We start from the raw sequence: 21,191 nt of genomic DNA, 5'->3' as shown, positions 1-21,191 counted from the left end.
ATCTATTCCCAAATTACAGAAATCCGCATAAACACACAATAAGGCTATATGAAGGCAATACATCTAACTTTAAAAAAAAAAAAAAGCACTTAGCTACTTAGCTCTTTTCCAATCTGCAGAGATAAAGTTATCTTTAACATCTTACTTTTCCCTTGCCTCATTATAAAAGAAAAAGCAAGATACCGATACTGTATTGGAGAGTTACCTAATAACTTCCTTTCACAAATTCACAAACAGCTTTCAAACAAAACCTACCTCATGGCTTGAGATCCATCCCGCTGAAAAAAAATCCATTTCAATTTATTTATAATTAACAACACAATTCAGATCCCCAAATCTGCACCCCCAGTCCAGCAGTTCTTTAGAAATAAAGTGAGTTCTGCAGTGTGGAAGACTTAACCTGAATGCCACAATCCTACACCCATAATTATGTCAGGAAGTTACCAGGGTGAATACGATTTCTCTGTCGCGATGATCCCCAAATGCCCTTGATAAACTCTTCAGCTGCTATTTAAAAATGCTATGCTTTACATATAGATAGACATAGAGCTTAAGCATGACAGGGTTCAAGTTTTATAGGCATTAAATTATAGCATGTAATTAGCATATATACTGAAATCTAGGTTTGAATGTATTATTTAATATTTAAAATGTCTCTACTGACAGATTGCATTTACCACTCTTAATTAACAGTGCCCAGAGGTAGTTTATCCATGTTCTCAAGATTGAACTAACGTGAAATTCTAGACCTGGGCTATGGATCCACGGATATGTAGAAAACAAGGCACAGGAATAGGCATTACCTAGCATGCAGCTGGATATAACACTTAGGAAAGAAAACAGGTCATTTTCACCACTGGGCAGAAAGCTTTGACTTCTGTGGGACACCCTTATATAGGGTCTGATGATCACTTTTGCTTCTACATCTTATTCTTACAGCATTTGGGAATTAACTTTCTTTTACCTGACAACTTCATGAAAAAAGTTTAAATTTCAGCAGAAGTCTAAGATTAGTGGGTCAAGAAACCAGACAGCTGCTAAGGAAGCCTGTGACTGTTTTATTAAAGCATACTTTCAGATGGGGCAAACACATCCCTAATGCAGTCTTAACTCTGTAGAGCAGCTACCACCTCCCTTGCAGAACAGAGTCATGCGGGGCTGACCTTGCTATACAGCACCATCTAAGGGCTCTCTATAAATACTGCAACTGAGACATAAAAGCTGCAGTTGTTCCCAGATAGCTTTCAAATATCATGTCACATTATGTGCACTTTCTGCAGTCTCACCATAAGAAAACTAAGCAGTTTTGTTTTCTCTGTAAATCACTGTCATTGTTTCATTAACAAGAAGCTAGAAAACAAAGGTACTGCAAAGTTGCCTGAGAAATAATCTTCAGAATAAAAAGTTTTACCTTTGTCATTTGTAGCAATTTGTTTATCTCTGCTGCAACTTCTTGGTATGCAAAGAAGGCGGTTTACCATAAACACTCTAGATTAAACACAGAAGAAAAGAATGTTATGGCTTTTAGATTTATAAAACCAAAATACAAGAGAAGCTTCAATTCTATGCAGCTTGGGCAAGATTTTAAATCTGCATTTCAGCTTCTCACTGCAATCTTATCTTTCTTCATAAGTTTGGGGTGATTTTATGATGCAATCTATAAGAGAAAACACCACACTAATCTGAGCAGCCACTTAGTCTAGTCTTAGTCTAAAGTAGGATCCAATAAAGAAAAAAACTTATGAAACCAAACACTATCCAAACTGTCCCACAGAAATGTCTTTGCACTTTATATGCTCACTAAGGATACACGTTCAAAACATTAGATGAGAAATATCCAGACTAGATTCACTTACAGGATTTGTGCATGTCTCCAGAGCAATATTTTAAGATGGAAGTGCTGGCCGTGGACCAAACAAGTTTATTTTAATTTATTCCAGTTTCCCTGTGAAATTTTCTGCCTCATTGTATATCAAATTTTCTATCCCTGAAGTGGAAAACTGACCCACTAATGGGACAAACTCAAATGGCCTGTATTCTGGGACCCCTATTCAGTCATAGTTGGGTACATGCCATCCTTTGCCATCCTTTACTGATGGCAAAGCGTGGAGAAATGGTAGCATTTCTAAGACGAGCAAATGCACAGCAAGGAATAGTGTGGGCTCGAAATGGGTGTATGGAGCAGTGCTTAAAGCTAAACCAAAAGCCATGTGCATCCTGCAAGAGATGAACCTGGAACTTCCCCATTCAACATGTAATAAAACAAAAGAACTGATTATCTTGGTACGGAAATAAAATATTTAGTCGCTTTCAGTTGTGCTAGCACTGTGCAGTGGGCATAGTCTGCCCAGTTGTTGCAGATGTGGAGATGACACACTAAGGAGTCTCACAGCAAAAACATTTTTCTGCATATAAGAAAACACCGTATTCTAATGGATATCTAAAAGGAAAGGTGAAGGATAACAATATTTTAATTATATAAAGTTTGAAACATATTTTCAAATCTACTTAGTTTCTGTTGCCACTGCACACAGAAAAAAATAATGGTCAGGTGTTCTACATCACAGTGGTTTTAAATATATTAAAAAATTGTGTTTTACTGAAACTGAGTCTTTGTAAAAGCTTATTGAGCTGTTGTTCACTACAGCCAGACAAATCACATTCACAGCTCAAAAAAATACCATTTTGGTGAACAAAATTTGCTCCGTCCAGCAAGCAAGGGCATAAAAAATCATTTTTCTTAGTCTCACGTAGCATTTCTACTTAGGCCATTCTTTGTTAATATTTGTGCAATTTCAACAAAAACAGATTTTTATCATAAAAATATTTGCAGAGTTGTTCATATTAGAGTTTGGTGCTCATTTCGGTACCATACTTGCCATGCTTTTGACATGACATATAGGATAGAAACCAGTTTCTTGTATAGCTGTCTTTTCTGGAATGAGGATCTGATCTCATTTGCACAATTAGAACAATATGAATGTCCTCTTCATGAATTTTGTGAGACTGGGATAGCTGAACAGGAGAGTTTTTCTTTGAAGTTCAGAACAGTTACGACACCAGAGCATAACAGGCCTGTGACACATATGTTGACCTTCTAATACCTATACTGCTATTAACAGCTACTAACAAATCCTAAAGTTTTGGTAGAAGGAGGAAGTCAGTACTGGAGGTAAGAGAGAGGGAAGGAGAAAGCCTATAGCCTGTCTGACCAGGCATTATTTTCCCCATAATGCCTACAATCTTACAGATGTCTCTGGATCAAAACACTTTTGGCAGAAAAAGCTTACGAATACTTAGTTACGTTTTGCTTAGAACTAGAATTATAAGACAAGCATCTGGGTAGCAGTAAAACAATTCTCAGTCTAAGCGTCTGACATAACAAGACATTAATTCTTGCAGTTCATGATGTCATTAAAAATGCTTTGTCCAGTTATCTACTATCAATTCGTATTCTAGAAATGAAGATGAAATGAAGACGAAACATGCAACTTACTCTTTAAACAGGCTCTGCCAGACTTGATCAGAGGGAAAAAAGGGAATATTGTCTTGATTTCTACCCTCACTGCAAAAGCCTATTCATTTTCACAAGCATTCAGCCTCCCTTCTAGTTCAGTTCCCTCCTAAGAAGTGTAAAACAGGAAATCCTTTCTACCCTAATTTCCATTTCCTTGGTTGAGTATTTTGCCTACTCCAAAATACCGGCAAAGTTTCTCTAAATAGGAATAAGCCTCAGTCTGGTTGTTGAAATCTGTTTCTCCTGCCATGAGAGCAAGGACTTGCTTCACAGCTGGGGAGCAGCTCAGATCCTTTCCCCCATCCATGGCAGAATGCGTCTTTGCACAGTTGGCTTGTCTCTAAGCTTCCCATCCTCCACACCTTCCCAGCATTTTTTTCAGAGGCTTGAGAAGAGAGAGGAAGAAGACTAAAGGGCAAAGGTAATAAAGGAGACAAAGAGACGATTTGCCATAGATGCTGCTAACAGACACTGAACAATGTTTCGCATGACTTCAGAAGTCATTGTCTTCTGCTGGTGAGCTCTGTCCAAGCCAAGGTTCACCAAGGTTACAGGAAAAGAAAAGGCTGTACTTTTGTTGATCAACGCTGCTAAGCAACAAGTCATAAAAACTAACATTACTCTTGTCTTCTGCTGGTTGCAATTAGAAAACTACAAACAGGATCTTTGTGTTACAGATTTGGGACCGATAGAAACCTTTAGCAGTGTGACATTATAATGCTACAAACTACACAAGCAAAGAGAGTATCTTCTCATTGTGTGTACATTACACATCATCAGCTACTGCAGTCAGCCAAAGTGCAAGTCAGCTCAGTGCTCAAGAATCTTTAGGTTATAATAATCACTTTCAAGAGTAGAAATGAAGTAAAAATAATGTTAATTAGGGATTAGCATTGAATATTCAAATAATTTTAAAAAAGGGTACAATAAATCAAAGTTTCTTCACACTACTTTACCAGAGAAAGAGATCTGAACATAAGATAAGCTAAAGACATAGGAAGTAACTAACTTACAGAAGGGAAGTCACATCACTATAATATTTTTAAGGAGAAACATAGGACTCCCATCATCAAGTAATACTGCAAAAATAGAAGTGCATTCTGAAAAGTAAAGTTTTTTTCCTTTTTGTTAGAAGTGAACAACCATGTACTCAAACTACAAAGACTTCTGAATATATTAGCTTCTTTTCCCCCACTTAGAGCATAATCCCTAACAAAATCGTCTAGTTCCAAAGGACAAGTCCCTCTCAATATACAGATCCAAAAAGTTAAAAAAAGGAATTGGCATTATCTTTGCCTAACATAATGCTTATGTTCGCATTAGAGAAAAAAATAGAAGAGCAGATGTTATTCTTTCTACTCCGTAACATACCATCTCCACAGACTATCATGAATATCAGCTTCTTTTTTCCTCGTTTGTTTGTCAACAGACTGTACGTATTTATGGCAGCAGGGAACAATATATGTTTATAATGCTTCCATTCTAAAAAGGCATCGTAATTGCTTATGAACTCTTCCTTTTAAAATTTTTATTCTCAATCCACAAATTTTATGTTCCAATTGCTGGGGGAGGGATTTATTTTTTAAAGAAATGGTAACGAGCAGAATCACAGAATATTTGAGCTACGTTTTAAAAGAGGAACCCTGTTAGTAGTCTGAGCACTGCAGACTGTTCAAATTATAAGTTCCAGGGGCAAACACCAATTTTTCTTTAAATGCATTTAATCTACCTATGTTATATCATGCCTCACATGACATCTGTTTTAGAATAGTCCAGAAGGAATAGTTACAGAAGTATTGAGCTCTGTAAAGAACAGTTTCTCATTTCAACTCATGGAAAAAACACCAATGATGTTATTTCTTGACTGTGCATCCAAGAAGGAAAAAACAGGACACTCAAAGCAAGAAAAGAATATAAAGGAAATGATTATGTTTACACTAATGTGAAGTAAGTCAATAATTCAGTCTTGCCATATTACTTTAAGAAAGGAAACTTTAGGAAGGGATCTATTTAAGTCAAAAAAAAGTTAATTTGCATTCTTTACATTAACTCAAAAAAAACCCCTTGAAACCCACAAAAAGATAACTAACACGCACTGCAGATTTCACAAATAAAGATATAATATACATGAGGAGAACACAAAGACTGAACAGGCATGTATAACAGGAAGTAATGAATTTACAAAAGGCGAGGGCAGATCAGATATCACGGAAAAGTTTTTTACTACTTAAAGCAGGACATTACAACAGAACAGTAGTCAAGAAAGGGTCACTGGGTCCTGTCACTGAAAACAGAGAGATTAGATATGAAAGGAATAAGTCACACCAAGAGTATGAACTTGCTAAGAGCATTTTTTCAACCTTAAGTAACATGGCCGTAAATATACGTGGGGCTCAGAGTAAAGACCACTGAACTGTAACCCTTATACTCTACTGACCTGTTTCAGAGTCTTGGGTAAATCACTTGATCTCACCACACTTGTTTTTCCAGCTGTGAAACATCAGCAACACCTAATATACAAGGACTTGGGGAAAAATTTCATGCTTACATACAACTGCAAGACTCGGAAGAACAGAAAAGTTTGCACACTTCAAAAGTTTGTTCCATATCTCCCATATTAACTTGTCTAATAGTTTACCATACCTCTAGCTACAAACTTAATCTTGCTACTGTTTTCTCATATAGTTATCATATTTTCCCATCATTTTCTATAGTAGCTGTGGTTTACAATGTTAACATGAGAACAACTTAACTCTAGAAGCTAAGGAATATACCACCCTCCTACTCAACAGATTTGCTTACTGTGTTTTTTCAGGAAGCCTGTTTACTTGAATGACAATGTTTTAGTGCATTTTACCCCATTTAATCTCATAGAGCTGAAAGTGATGAGCTACAAATGCCATTTCCCAACCTGGGAAATGCTAAATTGTTTACTAAATTCTAGCCCACCAAATGAAACTATACAGTCCTTCTGAAAACAATCCATTTCCCCAGAGGGTTAGGACATAAACAAAATTGCACAACTAAATCAATAACAGTTGACCCCAAACCATTTCATAGCAATAGCTTACAAGGTAGAAAAGAGAATTTGATTCTCACATCTCAGTCTCAGTTCACGCAACACAAAACTTCAGTTTTTCAATTTGGTTGGAGAATGACTGAAAAACAAAACAGGGAACCTTATCAATCACATCACTTCTGAAGACCCAGTTTGAAATAAGGCTATTTTTCCATATATTGAAGTGTGAGGCACAAACAAACCCATGAATAAGGCAAATCTAATTTTCATTCAGTTTTCATTCAACGTTCAAGTAAGAGAAAAATGCAGTTGAATGGAAAGTAGAACTTGCTTGAGCCACTGTATTATCCTCTCCTAGGGGTTTGTTAGTAAAATAATTGTATTTAAAAAGGAGCAACAAGATGAAGAAACAATGGTGACCCACAGCTAGAGCAGATCAAAGGATCTGGGTCCAGAAAACAAAACCCGAAATGATAAAATGTATTCTGCTAGAGCAGCCTTTATTTAAACAAAGTTGCAGGTTCCATTTTACTGGCTTGATAGTTCAAGGATAACAGATAAGGAAAATAGCAGTCCCTGGCACAAAAAAAGTAATGACAAGGGTTTGATCTAAAAGATAAGCACAAACGATCTCACCTTAGAAACTGTCACTTGAAACAAATGGACTACTAAAAAGTTGAGAACCTACCAATGAAATGCTGCTGTCTCATGAATCCACACTTTCCATCCAACTATCACTCCTACAAAGTACCATCAAAACACAGTTGACTTTTAGAGCTGAGAGGTTATAAGACATAGCTTTTGATTTGGGGTATTCTCTTTTGTATTTAGTAGAAACCTAAACTGTTTTTTAAATACAAAACAAACTGCAAGCACTACATTTCTTCATGACGACAATTCGGCAAGGTCATAATGAAGTCTCTGTGTTTCTGCCACCCCCTACACTCCTTCCGCTACTTCTACAAACCGACTGAAGCAATGTCAAATTAGTAATTTGGGATGAAGAGTTTAAGAAATAGGGATAAGGGGGTTAGAGCACTGCAGCTCTGACAATTTATGTGGTAGAAACCACTCATACAAACTACACTGCTGCAAAATTTCTTCATAAAGAAATGCCTCAGCTCCATGCCCCACAAACCACCACAATGCCCTTTGTTAGCATCTCACTACAAATATACACGGAGATCCTTGCTTTTAATTACAAAGTATTTCTATTTTGCTTTGCATTTTGCTTTTCACTTTCTGGTTTTACTTCGTATTTTTAGAGCGAAAATATATGGGCAATAAGACAGAAACCATCATATAATGGGAAAAGTAACCAAAACTCCAGCACTACCAATGGAGGCTTCTTCTACACTGCTTAATTTGTGTCACTTTGTCAAATCAAATGATAAAAAATCCTTGGCATTTTCAACACTCATTCACCTATTCTGATACTTGTTAAACTATATCTAGGCAAGAAATAAAATTCTGAAACACGAGGATCTAAAAATAAGACAAAATTTAACTGCGAACATAACAATGGAGATGGGAGAAGGAGGAGAAGAGAAAGAACAACTCTGGAAAAAACTGGAGAAGCAAGAAAGAGAATCTAAGCAATCCAATTGTTGCTACCCTGGAATTGTCTCAAAAATTCAGACTCAGGTTGCCAGAACTCAATCACTGCATGAAACACAGACTTCTTAGGAACCCAAAGGGGTAAAATTAAGCTTAAATAAAGACACTAGTCCTTCCCATTCAGTGTTTATCAAGAAAATAAAAAATATATTTAAATCACCACTTTCAATGCTTTTTAAAAATTCAATTTACATAAGCAACAGTAGGCTCACAAAAACTCCTGCTATTTTACTGCTTTTTTGCCAGGTCTCCAAAAATCTGCATTTTTCCACTTTATTCTTCATATTTAGTTGACAGCTAACAAACCCCGCTCTCAAGATCAGGGATTAGGAAAATATCTCCAAATTTGTTCTCAAGGGAAATCCAAAAATGTACCTTTGATCCTGACTAGTCACATCTTCTATAAAGAAGGAAAGAAACACCTGGGTATTTTGTTTAAACCTCAAAGATTTACTTTAGTTGAATTAAAAAACCTCCAACCATTATTGCCAGAGATCAATTATTCTAGTATAAAGGCATTTGCTATTAAAACATGGTGGATGACAGGGTCCACATGAAGTCTACATTTAAAATGTACTCTAATTAAACTTCTAATTAAACTTTGCTTTTGTATTAAAATGTCTATTTAGAAAGTAGAATCATAAAAAAAAGAATCCCTTCTCATAGTATATATTGAAAAACTGTACCTTCTAAACAGGGCTCTATCAACACTTTATTCTATTTATACGCACGCTACTTATTTAAAACTAAGGCTGCGGTCAGGGTGCTTCCATGAAGATCACGCTGCCACTCAAGGTGAGGAAGGAAAAAGGCAATCCGTACTGGCAACAGCTGATGCTGTATTAGAGTGGAAACCTGTAGTGTCAAGAGACTCTAAAATGGCCCCATCATTAGCATGAAAATCTGCAACACCCATCTTCTCCCCCACCCACCTGAAGACAGTCACATTATAACACAAACACATTTTTGGCAATTAGAAAAAAAAAAATTTCCTATATTGAATATATAATCTTGATCACTCTGCAAAATTTAATAGCAATATTAACAGTGCTTCCTGAGATAACAGGATGCAGGGTTTTTTATGCATGGAGAGCAGAAACACAGACAGATACACTCTTTTTTTCCTGATAAGCATAACAGGGCAAGTGCTGCCTTCTATTTGCAATAAAGACATACCAGTTTTAACTCTATAGTATGGCCACTTAAAAAAAAAAAAAAAAAGCCCCCCCTCAGACGTGTAAAAAAACAAAAACAAAAAGCCAACCAACAAATCTATACTGTGTACAAACAAGGGATTTAGAAATGTAGTTCTGTCCAAATACAATCTGCAGTATTTTTTGAAAACCAGTGTTTGCATTCACATATAGATTCGTCATGCTCTTCTCATACACAGAATCCTACAGTGTATTTTTTTCCCAAGTCAGCTTCTTTATATTCACAGATTATTGGCTGGATATTCTATTAGTGACTGTTGTAGTAAAACATTTGAATCCACACATAGAAAAACTAGATTTAATGTTCAAATTTACATAAAGCACTTAACAAGAATGCAACAGAATATATATGCTTAGAGACCATCTTTGAATGCTTTCAGTAGTAGGTCGGCTGCCAGCCCAGGAGACAAGACACCACTAAGAACTTTTTCTTCTAAAAGTGGAATCTTATCCTTGACTGCCAAGTGACTTCGGAAATGTTCCAACATATTTTCTTGGATGAGATTCCACATCCACACTTTCTGCTGTTTCCGTCGTTTGGCAATCAACTCACCACTCATGAGCACGAGGTCACAAAATTCTGTCATTTTATCCCACATATCTGAGATGCCTTCTCCAGTTTTGGCAGAGATACGCATTACCTGTTGGATTCAGAAGAATTTTTAAAGGAACGTAATTACTGGACTTGAGGGTTCAATCACTGCATCAGTTAGATTTCATAGAAATTAGGACATGTGGAAGGCAAACTTGCTTCAACACACTCATCTAATGAAGCTCTAAGCAGTTTCATGCTGTTCCCTCTTTTTCAAAAATATCTGAAAAATGAGATTCTACCAACTGTAAACAGCCCCTCAGATCCCATGGTGTTAGGGATAAATGGGGCTTGTTCAACTGTTTGTATAACAACCAAGAATCATTTTAAATGAGCCCTTGAGATAAAAAGTACAGTGTTGCTAATTTACTTAAATACAGTGTTAATTAAATATTCTGGTAGATATAAACTGATAGCTACTCTTTTGCAGCTTAAATATTCCAGAAAGGAGGTATTTCTACTTCTCTTTGCATTTGCTTTCCAGACTACAAATTCATTTGGCCAAAATATTCCAGGCATCCAACATTACCTTTTAAATGAAATTGCTAAATATATATTCATATATATACACACATATATATATATACACACACACATACACAATCTAACAAATACAGCTCCTTGACGTTAATATTTTTTCTTTCAATTGTCAGACACTGCCATCACTGAAACGGAGACAGATTTCTGATAACCTACTTAAATCATTAACCCCAAACAGTTCTTCTGGGTCACATTTATCAAGTTGAACAAATAGGTATCTAGATGTATCGGTTTCCATTGAACAGTGACGAAGTAAACATAAACCAACGAAAAGCAAAAAACTCATGTACTATCTACGTGAATAAGTTAAAAACAGTATGCTCCAGCAACAAATCAATAACGTCAAAGAAAAACAGAATTTCAGTGGAGATGTATTTGTTTACATAACTGATAAGAGATGACAAGCTACAGGGTTAAATATCTTGCTGAAATGAGAGTAATTTCAGTATTAGCCACTCTCTCTCTTGCATTAACTCTTCAGTCATTGACTTTCAAATTACTATGACTAGGACACTCGTTAGATCTAGAAACAGAAATTAAAAAATCATGGCCAAGCCTCAGGCAGCCCAGCTGATTTAAACTTAATTCAACAGTCCATTTTAACCAGTGCACAGCAACCTGCTTTATATATATATATACATATATACATATACATATATATATATATGTATACATGAACAGTGAATATGTCTGTATGTATGTGTAAATATATATATATATGTATATAAAATAACATTAGTACTGAATCTGTTCCTTAAGAATTTACTATACCTTTTAGTAAATGGAATACCGCATTAGTACCAATAGCCCTCAAGATGGGAATCCCAATAGGATAGGTATTGCACACACAAGTAGATGAAGTTCTTGCCCGCAAAAACATCTTTTCTTATGTGACAAATTAAAAAGAAAGCAACAGAATAAAGGAAACAAGTGAAACAATGACAATACCACACTTCTAAGAGTTAGACTGCAGGGGAAATAGCTTATCAGACTTTTTAAGATATGCATAATTTACAAAAAGAAAGACAGGTTAGTACCACTACTCATGTTAGTAACAGCTCTGCCGGTGCTGAGATTGTATCTCAGGACAGAAGTCATGGGCTTTGCACAGTGTTTCATGTGGCACACATTGAGACCAGAGGGGAAACAGAAACAGCAGCACAGTATAAAATAAGCAAAACAACTGTTTGTTTGTTTGTTCTTTTAATACAAAACAGCCCAGGGAGACTAATGTGGATAGATGAGACAATAACAATCCTGACCTGTTCAGCACTTCTTAAAAAAGAGAAGTACACAAACCTTTGGTCTCCAAACCTTCGATCGCTTGCGAAGTAGCTTCATAGCACTAACATATTCAGCTTGTATTCTCCGTGCAGGCACAATTAAATCACCATCAGCTTTATTTATAGCAACTAGATCTGCCATCTCAATTATACCTCGTTTGATACCCTAAATGGAATGTGGAGATAAATCATGAATACCCAGAATGATTGTGACACACTGATTTATCACAGAAAACAGGCCAGAAAAGCCTCATTAGTTTTTGGTGGCACCTGCCAAGTGTGAGTGTGAGTGAGTGAGTGAGAGAAAGTATGTGAGTGTGAGCGAGTGATACAAAAACAGTACCAGTGACTTCCCTCATCAATAGTTATTACTTTACTTTCACACAGGGACATTGAATGTGAATATCACAGTTTACAAGAGAACCTATTTTATGTATAGAGATTTAACTGAAACATAACCCAGTTAAAAAACTAACAAGATTTTTTTTTTGCAGAAATCAAAGAAAAAAAGGCATAACTAGCAAATAGGTCACAATCAGCTATAAAGAATCAAAACCTTACATCCTAATATTTCCAAAACCTGGAAAAATTCAGATCCCAACTGTGCCATAAATTGATAAGGCTCTGAAAAGACTTCAGTAGTAGCACAGCAATTTATAAAACCCTATTGATATAGATTTACCACACAGATAGATATTACATCTTTGATTTAAATTGGTCTTTTTGGTCCTAGTTAGTATTTTTATAACAGAAACTAAAAAGTACCTGTAATTCATCTCCACCTGCAGGTGGTATCAGCAATATAAACATATCAACCATATCAGCCACAGCAAATTCTGACTGTCCCACACCTGAAAAATTAAATTCACAATTCACGGCAGACTTTCATGTTAATGACATTAGTTATGAGACATCCCAGTATAGCAGCATGTTTCTGAGGTGAACAAAAAACATTAACATAAACAAAGCCAACATGAAACATCGTATGTTTACAAACTATACAGGACTAAAAAATAGGTATCAACCAAAGACCTTGTACAAAAGAAACAGAGTAAAAACAAAGATGAAAGAAAATAGAAAGTATGTAATTGGTGGCACGCCTTATGCAGCTATCAGAGGAGGACAATAAGAAGAAAACCGTAAACACCTACCTACTGTTTCCACAAGAACAACATCATAGCCTCCTCCTTCACACAGCAGGATAGCTTCATTTGTGGTCCTTGTTACACCTCCTAATGTCCCTCTGGTTGGAGATGGTCTGATGTATGCATTCATGTCTCTTGACAACTCAGTCATCCGTGTTTTATCACCCAACAGAGAACCTTAAACATTTAACATTAAATTATTTCAAAAAGGCAAATCAGTCAGATTTCTTTTCCAATAAATGACTGTGAGAAAAGTTGGATGTCTTGGGAGAAAAAAGTCAAATAAAAATATCCCAATAACAGCTGAAGACTGCTTAGGACTAGCAAGTTACTGGCTGGCTCTTCTGCCTATCAGAAGCTGGAAAGGCCTAGGCATAAGCAGACCTTACTGCTTCCAAATCTGGAGAATTTGCTCTAGGCCAGAAAGGATTCTACAATTCCTGAACAGCTTTTTGTGGCCTATACACAGGAGGCTACATAATCAATCTTTGTTCTTTCTTTCCAAATAGACAATTCTTAAGAAAAAGGTACCTTATGATTCCCATTATGTTTTTTGTTTCTTCTTTTAAGAAAACTGACAGGCATCCCTGCCTTCTTCCCATTCATATGAACTTTAAATCAAATTCAGTGAGATTTACAGGCACAATGCACATTCCAAAAGGTAAGAGCTGCTCAATTCATATAACTGCAGTAGCCTTGGTATCATGTTTTTTTACTCTACCAATGTGTCTTGAATACATACATATGACAATATAGTCTTTCTTAGCTCTAAGTCATTGCAGTGCTGGAGTCTGTTTCTTTTAAATAGTTGTACCATAGTATATTCTCTAATGGTTTAGAAGCCCTGAAAAAAAGAATGATGTTTGCTGGCAGCGGCCCATTAAAAAAGGATTCAAATTAAAGTTCTATTATTTATGTCAGATATATCCATTAATCAGGCTTGATCAGCCTAGAATTTCACCACCAGTTCTATTTTAGAAGTGACAGTGACAGATGTTAGCCGCACAGCTTTGAAGAATGTCAAACTGAAAAAATCAGTGGCCTGTGCCACTAAAATCCAAGCTGATATACATGTTTGGATTACGGCGTCCTCTAGATAGAATTAAATTAGCGTGTGCTTCCTGCCCAGTGATCAGCCTTATTATTGTTGAAATTTGTGTAAAAATGAATGCTCTTCTACTCCTTAACTCACAGACAAAAATATATATTTATCTTGAGAGAGAAAGTAGTGGCTATCTAAAGTTTCAGCCAAAAAGGACCAGAGTGAAACAACATTCAAATTTTGGAAATAAATAAACCTAACAAAATTTAGACACGGATCCTTAATTCCTAATTTTGTATCACATGGAAAAAAAGGGAAAAGTGGTACAATATTCATTTTTATCATTTTGCTTTTACAGGCCCTGATTTTTTCCTCCACTACTTGCCCCCAAAGAGAAACTCCTATAGTTGACAAGGTATTATCAACCTGACTCAAACTTTGAGTCATACTCACCACCACTTGTACTAGAGGAAGGATCTACAGCTAACACTGACACTTTGTGTCCTCTTTCTGTAAGCATTTTCCCAAAGCATTCTATAAAAGTTGATTTCCCAGCACCGGGAGGACCAGACAATCCTAAATACACATTAGGAAAATGGGAAGAAACATCTTGTTAGTCAAATAAATAATACATCACATGAACACAGTCAACATTAAGAAGTTGACAACAATTCGTACTTCATACTTCGGCAAATAAAATGGCATGGCCAGAACCGATACTTTCAACTAAGCAGTTTTAATTGACTTGAAATACAATACGTTGGTTCACCCAAGACAGTGGTGCTTGCTTCACCACCACTCACCCCATCCATTCCAAAATATAATTTGTTAACCCAATTTCATTCTCTCCTCTCAAAAGAAATTAATCTATAATGGCTTATACTTAAAAACTTTTAAAGTGTAATATCCTAAACCTGTATTTTTCAGATTTACTAATTGTTTGTACAAGACATGCTTTAAAAGCAAAAACTCTTACCTTGAAGAGCTGTTATTTCAAAAGTCAGGCAATTTACATGTGATTCAAAGCATCCAAACTAAGATTAGCCTGTTGACCTGCAACAAATATTTCTCATTCCCATACCTAAGTTTTCTTCTTGCTACCTTTGTACACATATATGAGGGGAGAGCAGTAGGCATGACATGCCTTCATAGTCCATCTCTTTGCCAGTGAAAAATAGTTTATGATTTCCAAGAGAACCAGGTTCCACTCTCCTCAGCTGAACAGCAGGCTGCTTTAAGGTAAGGCCACAAAAGAGGAAGGTACGTATTTTTCCTTTTGTGTATTGATGAAGGGATTCAGGAAGCACTCAGAAAAACACATACCTCTCAAAAAGAATGGTCTGCTTGGTTACATCCTTCCCTATCTGAGTGCAGGTAATAGGCTGGAACAATCATGCAAACTGCCAAATGTTTCAGCTCGTAACAGTTACATAAAAACCAAAAAACTCCCAAAACACTGAACAAGCAACAATTATTTTTTAAGAGTTTTTCAAGAGCATTTTTCAGCTCAAGACATGACTCTACCGGACAACAGAAGTGATCTGGATTTGCTACAAACCACAGAAATCAATGATACAAGACTACAGACCATAACGCTTAAAGAGCATAATGAGAAGTGATTGTTATAATTACATCAAAGTAACTACTCGACAGACATAAAAGGACTGACCCACTCTAAAGGCAAGTGGCTTTCCTTGATTTAACTTTTCTTGTTCCCTGTGGTAGGATAAAACCTTCTGAAGAAGCACCTGGGCTACTTTCTTTTTCCTGTGGTGAGTTGACTCTACAAGGGTAATGGCTTCTGCTAAACAGGCTCTATGACCTTGTATTAGTCCACTGTAAAGTTTGTCTACAAGTCCTTGCTCTCTGTCAGAAAGTCCCTCTATCTGCTGGTCAATAGCAGCTTTATGACACAGCTCTCTCTTCAAGCCCTTTAATGAAAACATCTGTTTTGTATAGTACAGGTGCACTGGCATAAGAGATTCGGTGCACAGAAAATCTGATCTGGAGCTGAAGTGAAAGCTCTTGAAGTAAGTCCTTCTAGAAAAATAACAGTGAGGGAATCTCAGCAGTAAAGAAGGGATCTTCATTTTGGTTGGAATTAAAAGTAGCAGAGGTTATCAGTTCACTTCTGTCTGCAGACAGCCTAAGGAGAAAGAGAAAGACGTCACCTCTCCCAAATTACTCAAAACACTTGTAAGCATTCAAGTGAAAAATATGTACAGAGACAATCATTGGCTTTTACTTCATCTGTCCCTACTGTTTTAAATGCAAAATATGGTTCTCTCTTTCCATGGCAAAAACAGAAGAGAAAGAAGCTAGAGAATTTTCAATAGCATAGTATCATTTTGTTATCGTAGTTAAGAACTAAAGCTATTATTTTTAAGAGTACAAAGAGATAAATAAAAAGTACTTTTACATGAGACAGCCACCAAGAGCACACGTACTACCCCAACATCTGGGGACAAACAAAACCAACCAACCCTTGTGTTCACTGAATTTGCCACGTATTCTTCTACTTTTATGTCTGCAGGGATTTTTTAATTGTTATTCAGAACGCTGTTATTCAGGAATTGTTATTCTTCTATACCTCACTTCCAGAAAAAAAGCAGTCAAGACACAGGAACGTTTATAAACCCTATGGGAGGGCAAGGACAAAGCGTCGGCGCCCCTCATCACCACAAGGACAAAGCATCAGTGCCCCTCATCACCACTGCACTCTCTGGGCTTGCTCTGACCGACCTCAGCATCAGCTAAACGGCCAAAACTAACCTAAGCTTCATGTACATAAATATCCTCATCGACAGAGTGTCCCTGCGACTAAAACCAGGAGAGCCTCTCCTCAGAAAAGCAGCAGTTACAGCCACCTTAGGGTACGGGAGAGGCCCCCATTTTTAAATCCTATTTTCTCCCAGGCCCCGCCCCCCCGATGCAACGGCCCCGAGGGCGCGCGCCGTCCAGCCAATCAGCGGGCGGGGAGGGGGCCCGGGCCGCGCCCCGCCCCAACCCTCGGCCCCGGGGGCTGCGGGGAGCCCCGCGCGCGCCAGCACCGCGGGAGCGCGCCGCGCCCCCCACCCTCGCCGCCGGCCCGCGGCGACGCGCGCACCCCATTGCCATGGGGACGGGGCCCGCTCCCCGGTGCCTCATCACCTACTGGTTCCTGCCCCGCCTCCGGGAAGTGACGCCGTCACGTTGAGCCGGAACCCGCAGGGCAGCGTCGCCCCCGACGCGGGCGTCCTCTCTGTGCCGGGCGCCCCAGGGACGGGCCTGCGCATGCGCCGCCGAGGGCGCGCTCGGGCCCCGGTGGCTGAGGCGGGGGGAGACCAGAGCGCCCCGGCCGTTACGACGGTTACGTGGCGTCGCGGTCGCTGCCCGTCCTGGCTTTAACGGAGCGCGTTGCCGTTGCAGCCGGTAGCCCGGCAGGCTCAGAGCGGAAAAGGCTGCACCAGTGCTCCCTAAGCAGGCCCTTCCTAACCACACGTGATAGAAGTGCTTTCCTGGTCCTGAAAATGGATCCTAAACTCTGATCCAGGAGCTTGTTGCTGATCGCAGAAGCCAAGTCATGAACATGGTCAGAGCAGAAATAGACTCTCTAAGGGGAGGTTAAATAGCACATAGATACAGTGAAAGCAATCCATAGTGGCAACCCAATCTCATCAAGTTCGTCCCCTGAAAGTCTCCTCAAGTTTAATGGCTGTTCCTTTCATAAGTATTCCAACTTAGATCTTGAAATAATAGGTTCTTTGCCCTATCCCTAGCTGGAAGGCTGTTACAAAACTCTTCTGATTTGAAACCTTAAGTTTCTAGACTAAATTTATGCATGATCTTTTAATATTCATTGATTTTTTGCAAGACTAAGTATCAGAGAAGGAGAAAAAAAAAAGCTTAAACGCCCAAAGGCAGTTATTCGATCACATTCCTTTTCAGTCTTCATTTTTCCAAGTTAAACAAGCCTAAATTTTTTTTTATCTCTCTAGTCATCTTACCAGCCCTTCTTTGCAACTGTTCTGCTTAAAATAGATAGTATATTTTGTGCATTTATTTAAAAATACATGCATCTGAGCTGTTACCAGTGCCTTACAAGGATACTAACACTTTTCAAGGATTCCATTAGACATGTTTAATCAATCCCACATATCAGATTGGCAATGCAACTGATGAACCATATAGAATAGCAGAAGTTGTTTTCTTGACTGCTGAATAGATGCTTTAATATCATGTGTATGACTCTGGCCCATGAGATTATCATATAGAAAGAACTGAATAATCCACTTCAGAGCTGACAAGGCCTACAGTTCCCATCACTATGCGAGGAAACCATAGCAGAGACAAGAATTCTCATTTCAAAATAGCCTTGTCTAGTCTCTTTAGTCAGAAACTATCATCTCTTCCTTAAACAAGTTTCCTAAGGGTCTCTATTTTAAGTGCTATGCTTAAACCTAGAGAGCCAATCTCCACTATTATTATAAAAACAGCAACATCAAAGAAAGCATTCTGCTATGCTTTCATCACAGATCACTCAGCCGGCATTTTATTCCACTTTCTGTGTGCTTTCATCTTGAGTAATTTTGTTGTTGACCTTGTTGCAAGGACTAGGTGAATGGGGATGCAAAACTGTAGGTCCTGTCAGGTTTGAAGAGGAAAGTGGATTGCTCAGTTCTTTCTATATGATAATCCTGTGGGCCAGGATCATAGGAATGCTGTTAAAGCATGCATTCAGCAGTTAAGAGCACAGCTTCTGCTATTCAGTATAGTGCACCAGTTGCACTGCCAATCTGATATGACCCCAAACAAGTGTGTCCATGTTTTACGGTACTCTTCCTACAAGAACTGTTCCAAGACCATGCACATTGCTGAGGTTAAACTGGGAAATCCTAGTTGTTCAGAAAGTCCCCTCTTTTTCCCCTTCTCCTCAGCTGCATTCTTACAACGAGCAAGTTTACTTTTCTCTAGTCAAAGGCTATCATCCCTGCAGTCAGTTTGATGAAAACACTTGCTACTGCAGTGTCAATTATGTATACCCCCTTTTTCAACATTCTGGAATAGAGATTATGCAGGTCCCCTACAACTGTGTGTTTTTCTATCATCTCTGATTTTATATTACTCTAACCTTATTCAAAACAGGCAACAGGTTCCCTTCAAGCTTGGACCATATCTAAATTCTCCTTAACCTACATTCCTTCTCTTGTATACACTGCACTCATTTCTCCCCTATAGTCTTTTAACGTAGGTGATCAAAATCCATATTTCTTGGTCCTTATTAGGCACAACCCAATGATTTCTGGCCATTCTCCCCAATTTTTTTTTGCCTTCTGATCTCCAACACGTGGAGTTCTCCTGGCTAATGTACTCCTTTTTCCAGTCACTATTAATTCACTTAATGTTTCAGATGAGGTATTCAGGACATATTTCAGTAGCCCTCCACACCACTTCAGCCTCATGCTTGCTTCTCTCACCTCTTTTTTTTTTTTTTTTTTTTTTTTGTATTCACATTTAAGTCATCATCTTTTTCTATTCTCTCTGCTTATTTTCTCCAGTAGTGTCAGAAAAATACTCATCTATAATATGCTATAGTTATTCCACCACAGTCTGAACTTGTCCAGGATTTAAGGAAAACTCGTTTAAACTCAACCTCCTTGCTGCAAATCCACCCCAAATGTTACAGAAAAGTGTACCTCCGGTTACTCGTAAGTGGCAGTCTCCTTTCAGAGCCAAAACTAAATCAAACATAAAGTGTTATAAAGCAGTGTGCCACATGGTAAAGGTATGGAGATGACAAATCTTTGGACAAAGTGTGTAACTGAATCCTGATCATTATAAAATAATAGAAAAAGAGCCTACTGTAACTCCTCACAACAGAAACAGTATTACCATTAGCATCTTTGCCAGAGTGCCCCATGCAAATTTACACTGTTTAACTAGCTTCCCCTTGCAGTTTTAGTTGGATATATGAGCTCTTACTTTCTCTGGCAGCATTTTGATTTCCACTGAGGATTTTCACCTCCTCCTTTAGAAGTCCTGAAGTGATTTGTGTACACATTATTATCACTATAATATTTATTATGTTCATAGACATAGCAACGAGCAATGTGCTGTAAGGGCAAGTATAAAACTAAAAATCTCGCGCTCAAAATGTCTGTGACCTCAGTGAAAATATTAAAAGGAAATTACAACAGTACAAATAATTGGTAAAATTAAATGAACAGCTTCAGCTTGAAACTCATCACACCTTCTTCCTGAAAATATATAGATGTACTTTTACTACAGCTTGGAACTATCTGTTGGTCCCTCCCTCTTTATGTTAGAAGGTCTGGCATGGCTACAGTAACTACTGGTTATGGTTACAGAATTATAAAATTCATATCACTTACATGAAGTGAATTTACATCACTTACATGGTCATTTGTTAGAGATTTCTTAGAGATCATCACTCTATTCTCCCCCTGCTGCCCTTTTCACCTGTGAGGATGGGAAGGGTATATAAGGAGGCCCTGTGCTAGGCTCCCAAATGCCTTCCTCCCCTGCGCCTTACTTCTAAACAAACTTCTCATTCAGGAATACAAATTTAGTGACAATTCCTATGCTAACTAGTTATATTGCACTTGCAGTGTAGCATCTGGCCTTCTTCATTCTCATTTTCATTCTCTCTCTCTCTCTGCTTCCAGCATTTCTCCATTCTGCCTCTAGTAGTCTGTTTACCCTGTTTACTGGCAAATGCATGTTTTTGGCTAGTATAACTGCCAAAAAGTAGTGACAGTAGTAGTGGGACTAGTGGTTTTATTGCTATTGTAAGCAGTTCAAGAAAAAAAAAATCCTTAAACAACATTAGAAGTTTTGGCTGACACAACATAGATCCAAGCTCAGTATCCACACTATCTAGGTGCATCTTGTGAACGCTGCATGCCTATCCCCCCAGCTCCTAGGAACCAGCATTGCAGAACTTCCCTTTTTGTGTCTATCCATTGCCTCCCAATGCACAGGAGAAGTGTGTCTTCAATTGCAACCTACAACAGCTGACCAGAGCAATAAGTAAGTGTCAGTTTGTGGTGCAGGTTAAATCCTACCTGAATATCAGGTTTACTACAATCCCTGCTATAGTACAAACTGAAACTGCAGTGGCTATTGAATGACCACCTCTTCTTTATTTCAAGGGACACCCCTCAATTCATTTCATTTGTCACACAAGCATGGAGAAGACTGAAGCTATGTAACCTTTGCAGAG

General features: G+C 38.0%; 1 protein-coding gene across 4 annotated transcripts; it reads right to left on the bottom strand.

The window, feature by feature from the left end:
* Positions 1-9,651: 9,651 nt before the first annotated feature.
* On the bottom strand, positions 9,652-17,244 carry MMAA (metabolism of cobalamin associated A). 4 transcript variants are annotated; one of them, XM_026106113.2, is made up of 7 exons: positions 17,124-17,244; positions 15,639-16,115; positions 14,423-14,545; positions 12,934-13,104; positions 12,548-12,633; positions 11,799-11,948; positions 9,652-10,008 (listed from the first exon to the last, which is right to left on the bottom strand). In XM_026106113.2, the coding sequence occupies exons 2-7, from the start codon at positions 16,057-16,059 to the stop codon at positions 9,721-9,723; spliced, it is 1,239 nt and encodes a 412-aa protein (XP_025961898.2). In that variant the 5' UTR covers positions 16,060-16,115; positions 17,124-17,244; the 3' UTR covers positions 9,652-9,720. The 4 variants fall into 4 exon arrangements, with proteins under 4 accessions (XP_025961898.2, XP_064366846.1, XP_025961899.2 ...); XM_064510776.1 differs by having other exon boundaries at positions 17,120-17,223; XM_026106114.2 differs by having other exon boundaries at positions 17,076-17,136.
* Between the last annotated feature and the right edge of the window lie 3,947 nt (positions 17,245-21,191).

This window comes from Dromaius novaehollandiae, chromosome 4, assembly GCF_036370855.1.
Source record: "Dromaius novaehollandiae isolate bDroNov1 chromosome 4, bDroNov1.hap1, whole genome shotgun sequence".
Lineage (NCBI taxonomy): Eukaryota > Metazoa > Chordata > Aves > Casuariiformes > Dromaiidae > Dromaius > Dromaius novaehollandiae.
This window is presented reverse-complemented; position numbering and strand designations above follow the sequence as displayed.

Bases quoted from the DNA above. Each gene is read 5' to 3' on its own strand.
- MMAA (XM_026106113.2), bottom strand. From the start codon at position 16,059: ATGAAGATCCCTTCTTTACTGCTGAGATTCCCTCACTGTTATTTTTCT. The intron at 13,105-14,422 runs GTGAGTATGACT...TAAATGTTTAAG, and splicing joins TTCCTCTAGTACAAGTGGTG to GTTCTCTGTTGGGTGATAAA. The intron at 10,009-11,798 runs GTTTGTGTACTT...TGAATCCAACAG, and splicing joins CGAAGGTTTGGAGACCAAAG to GTAATGCGTATCTCTGCCAA.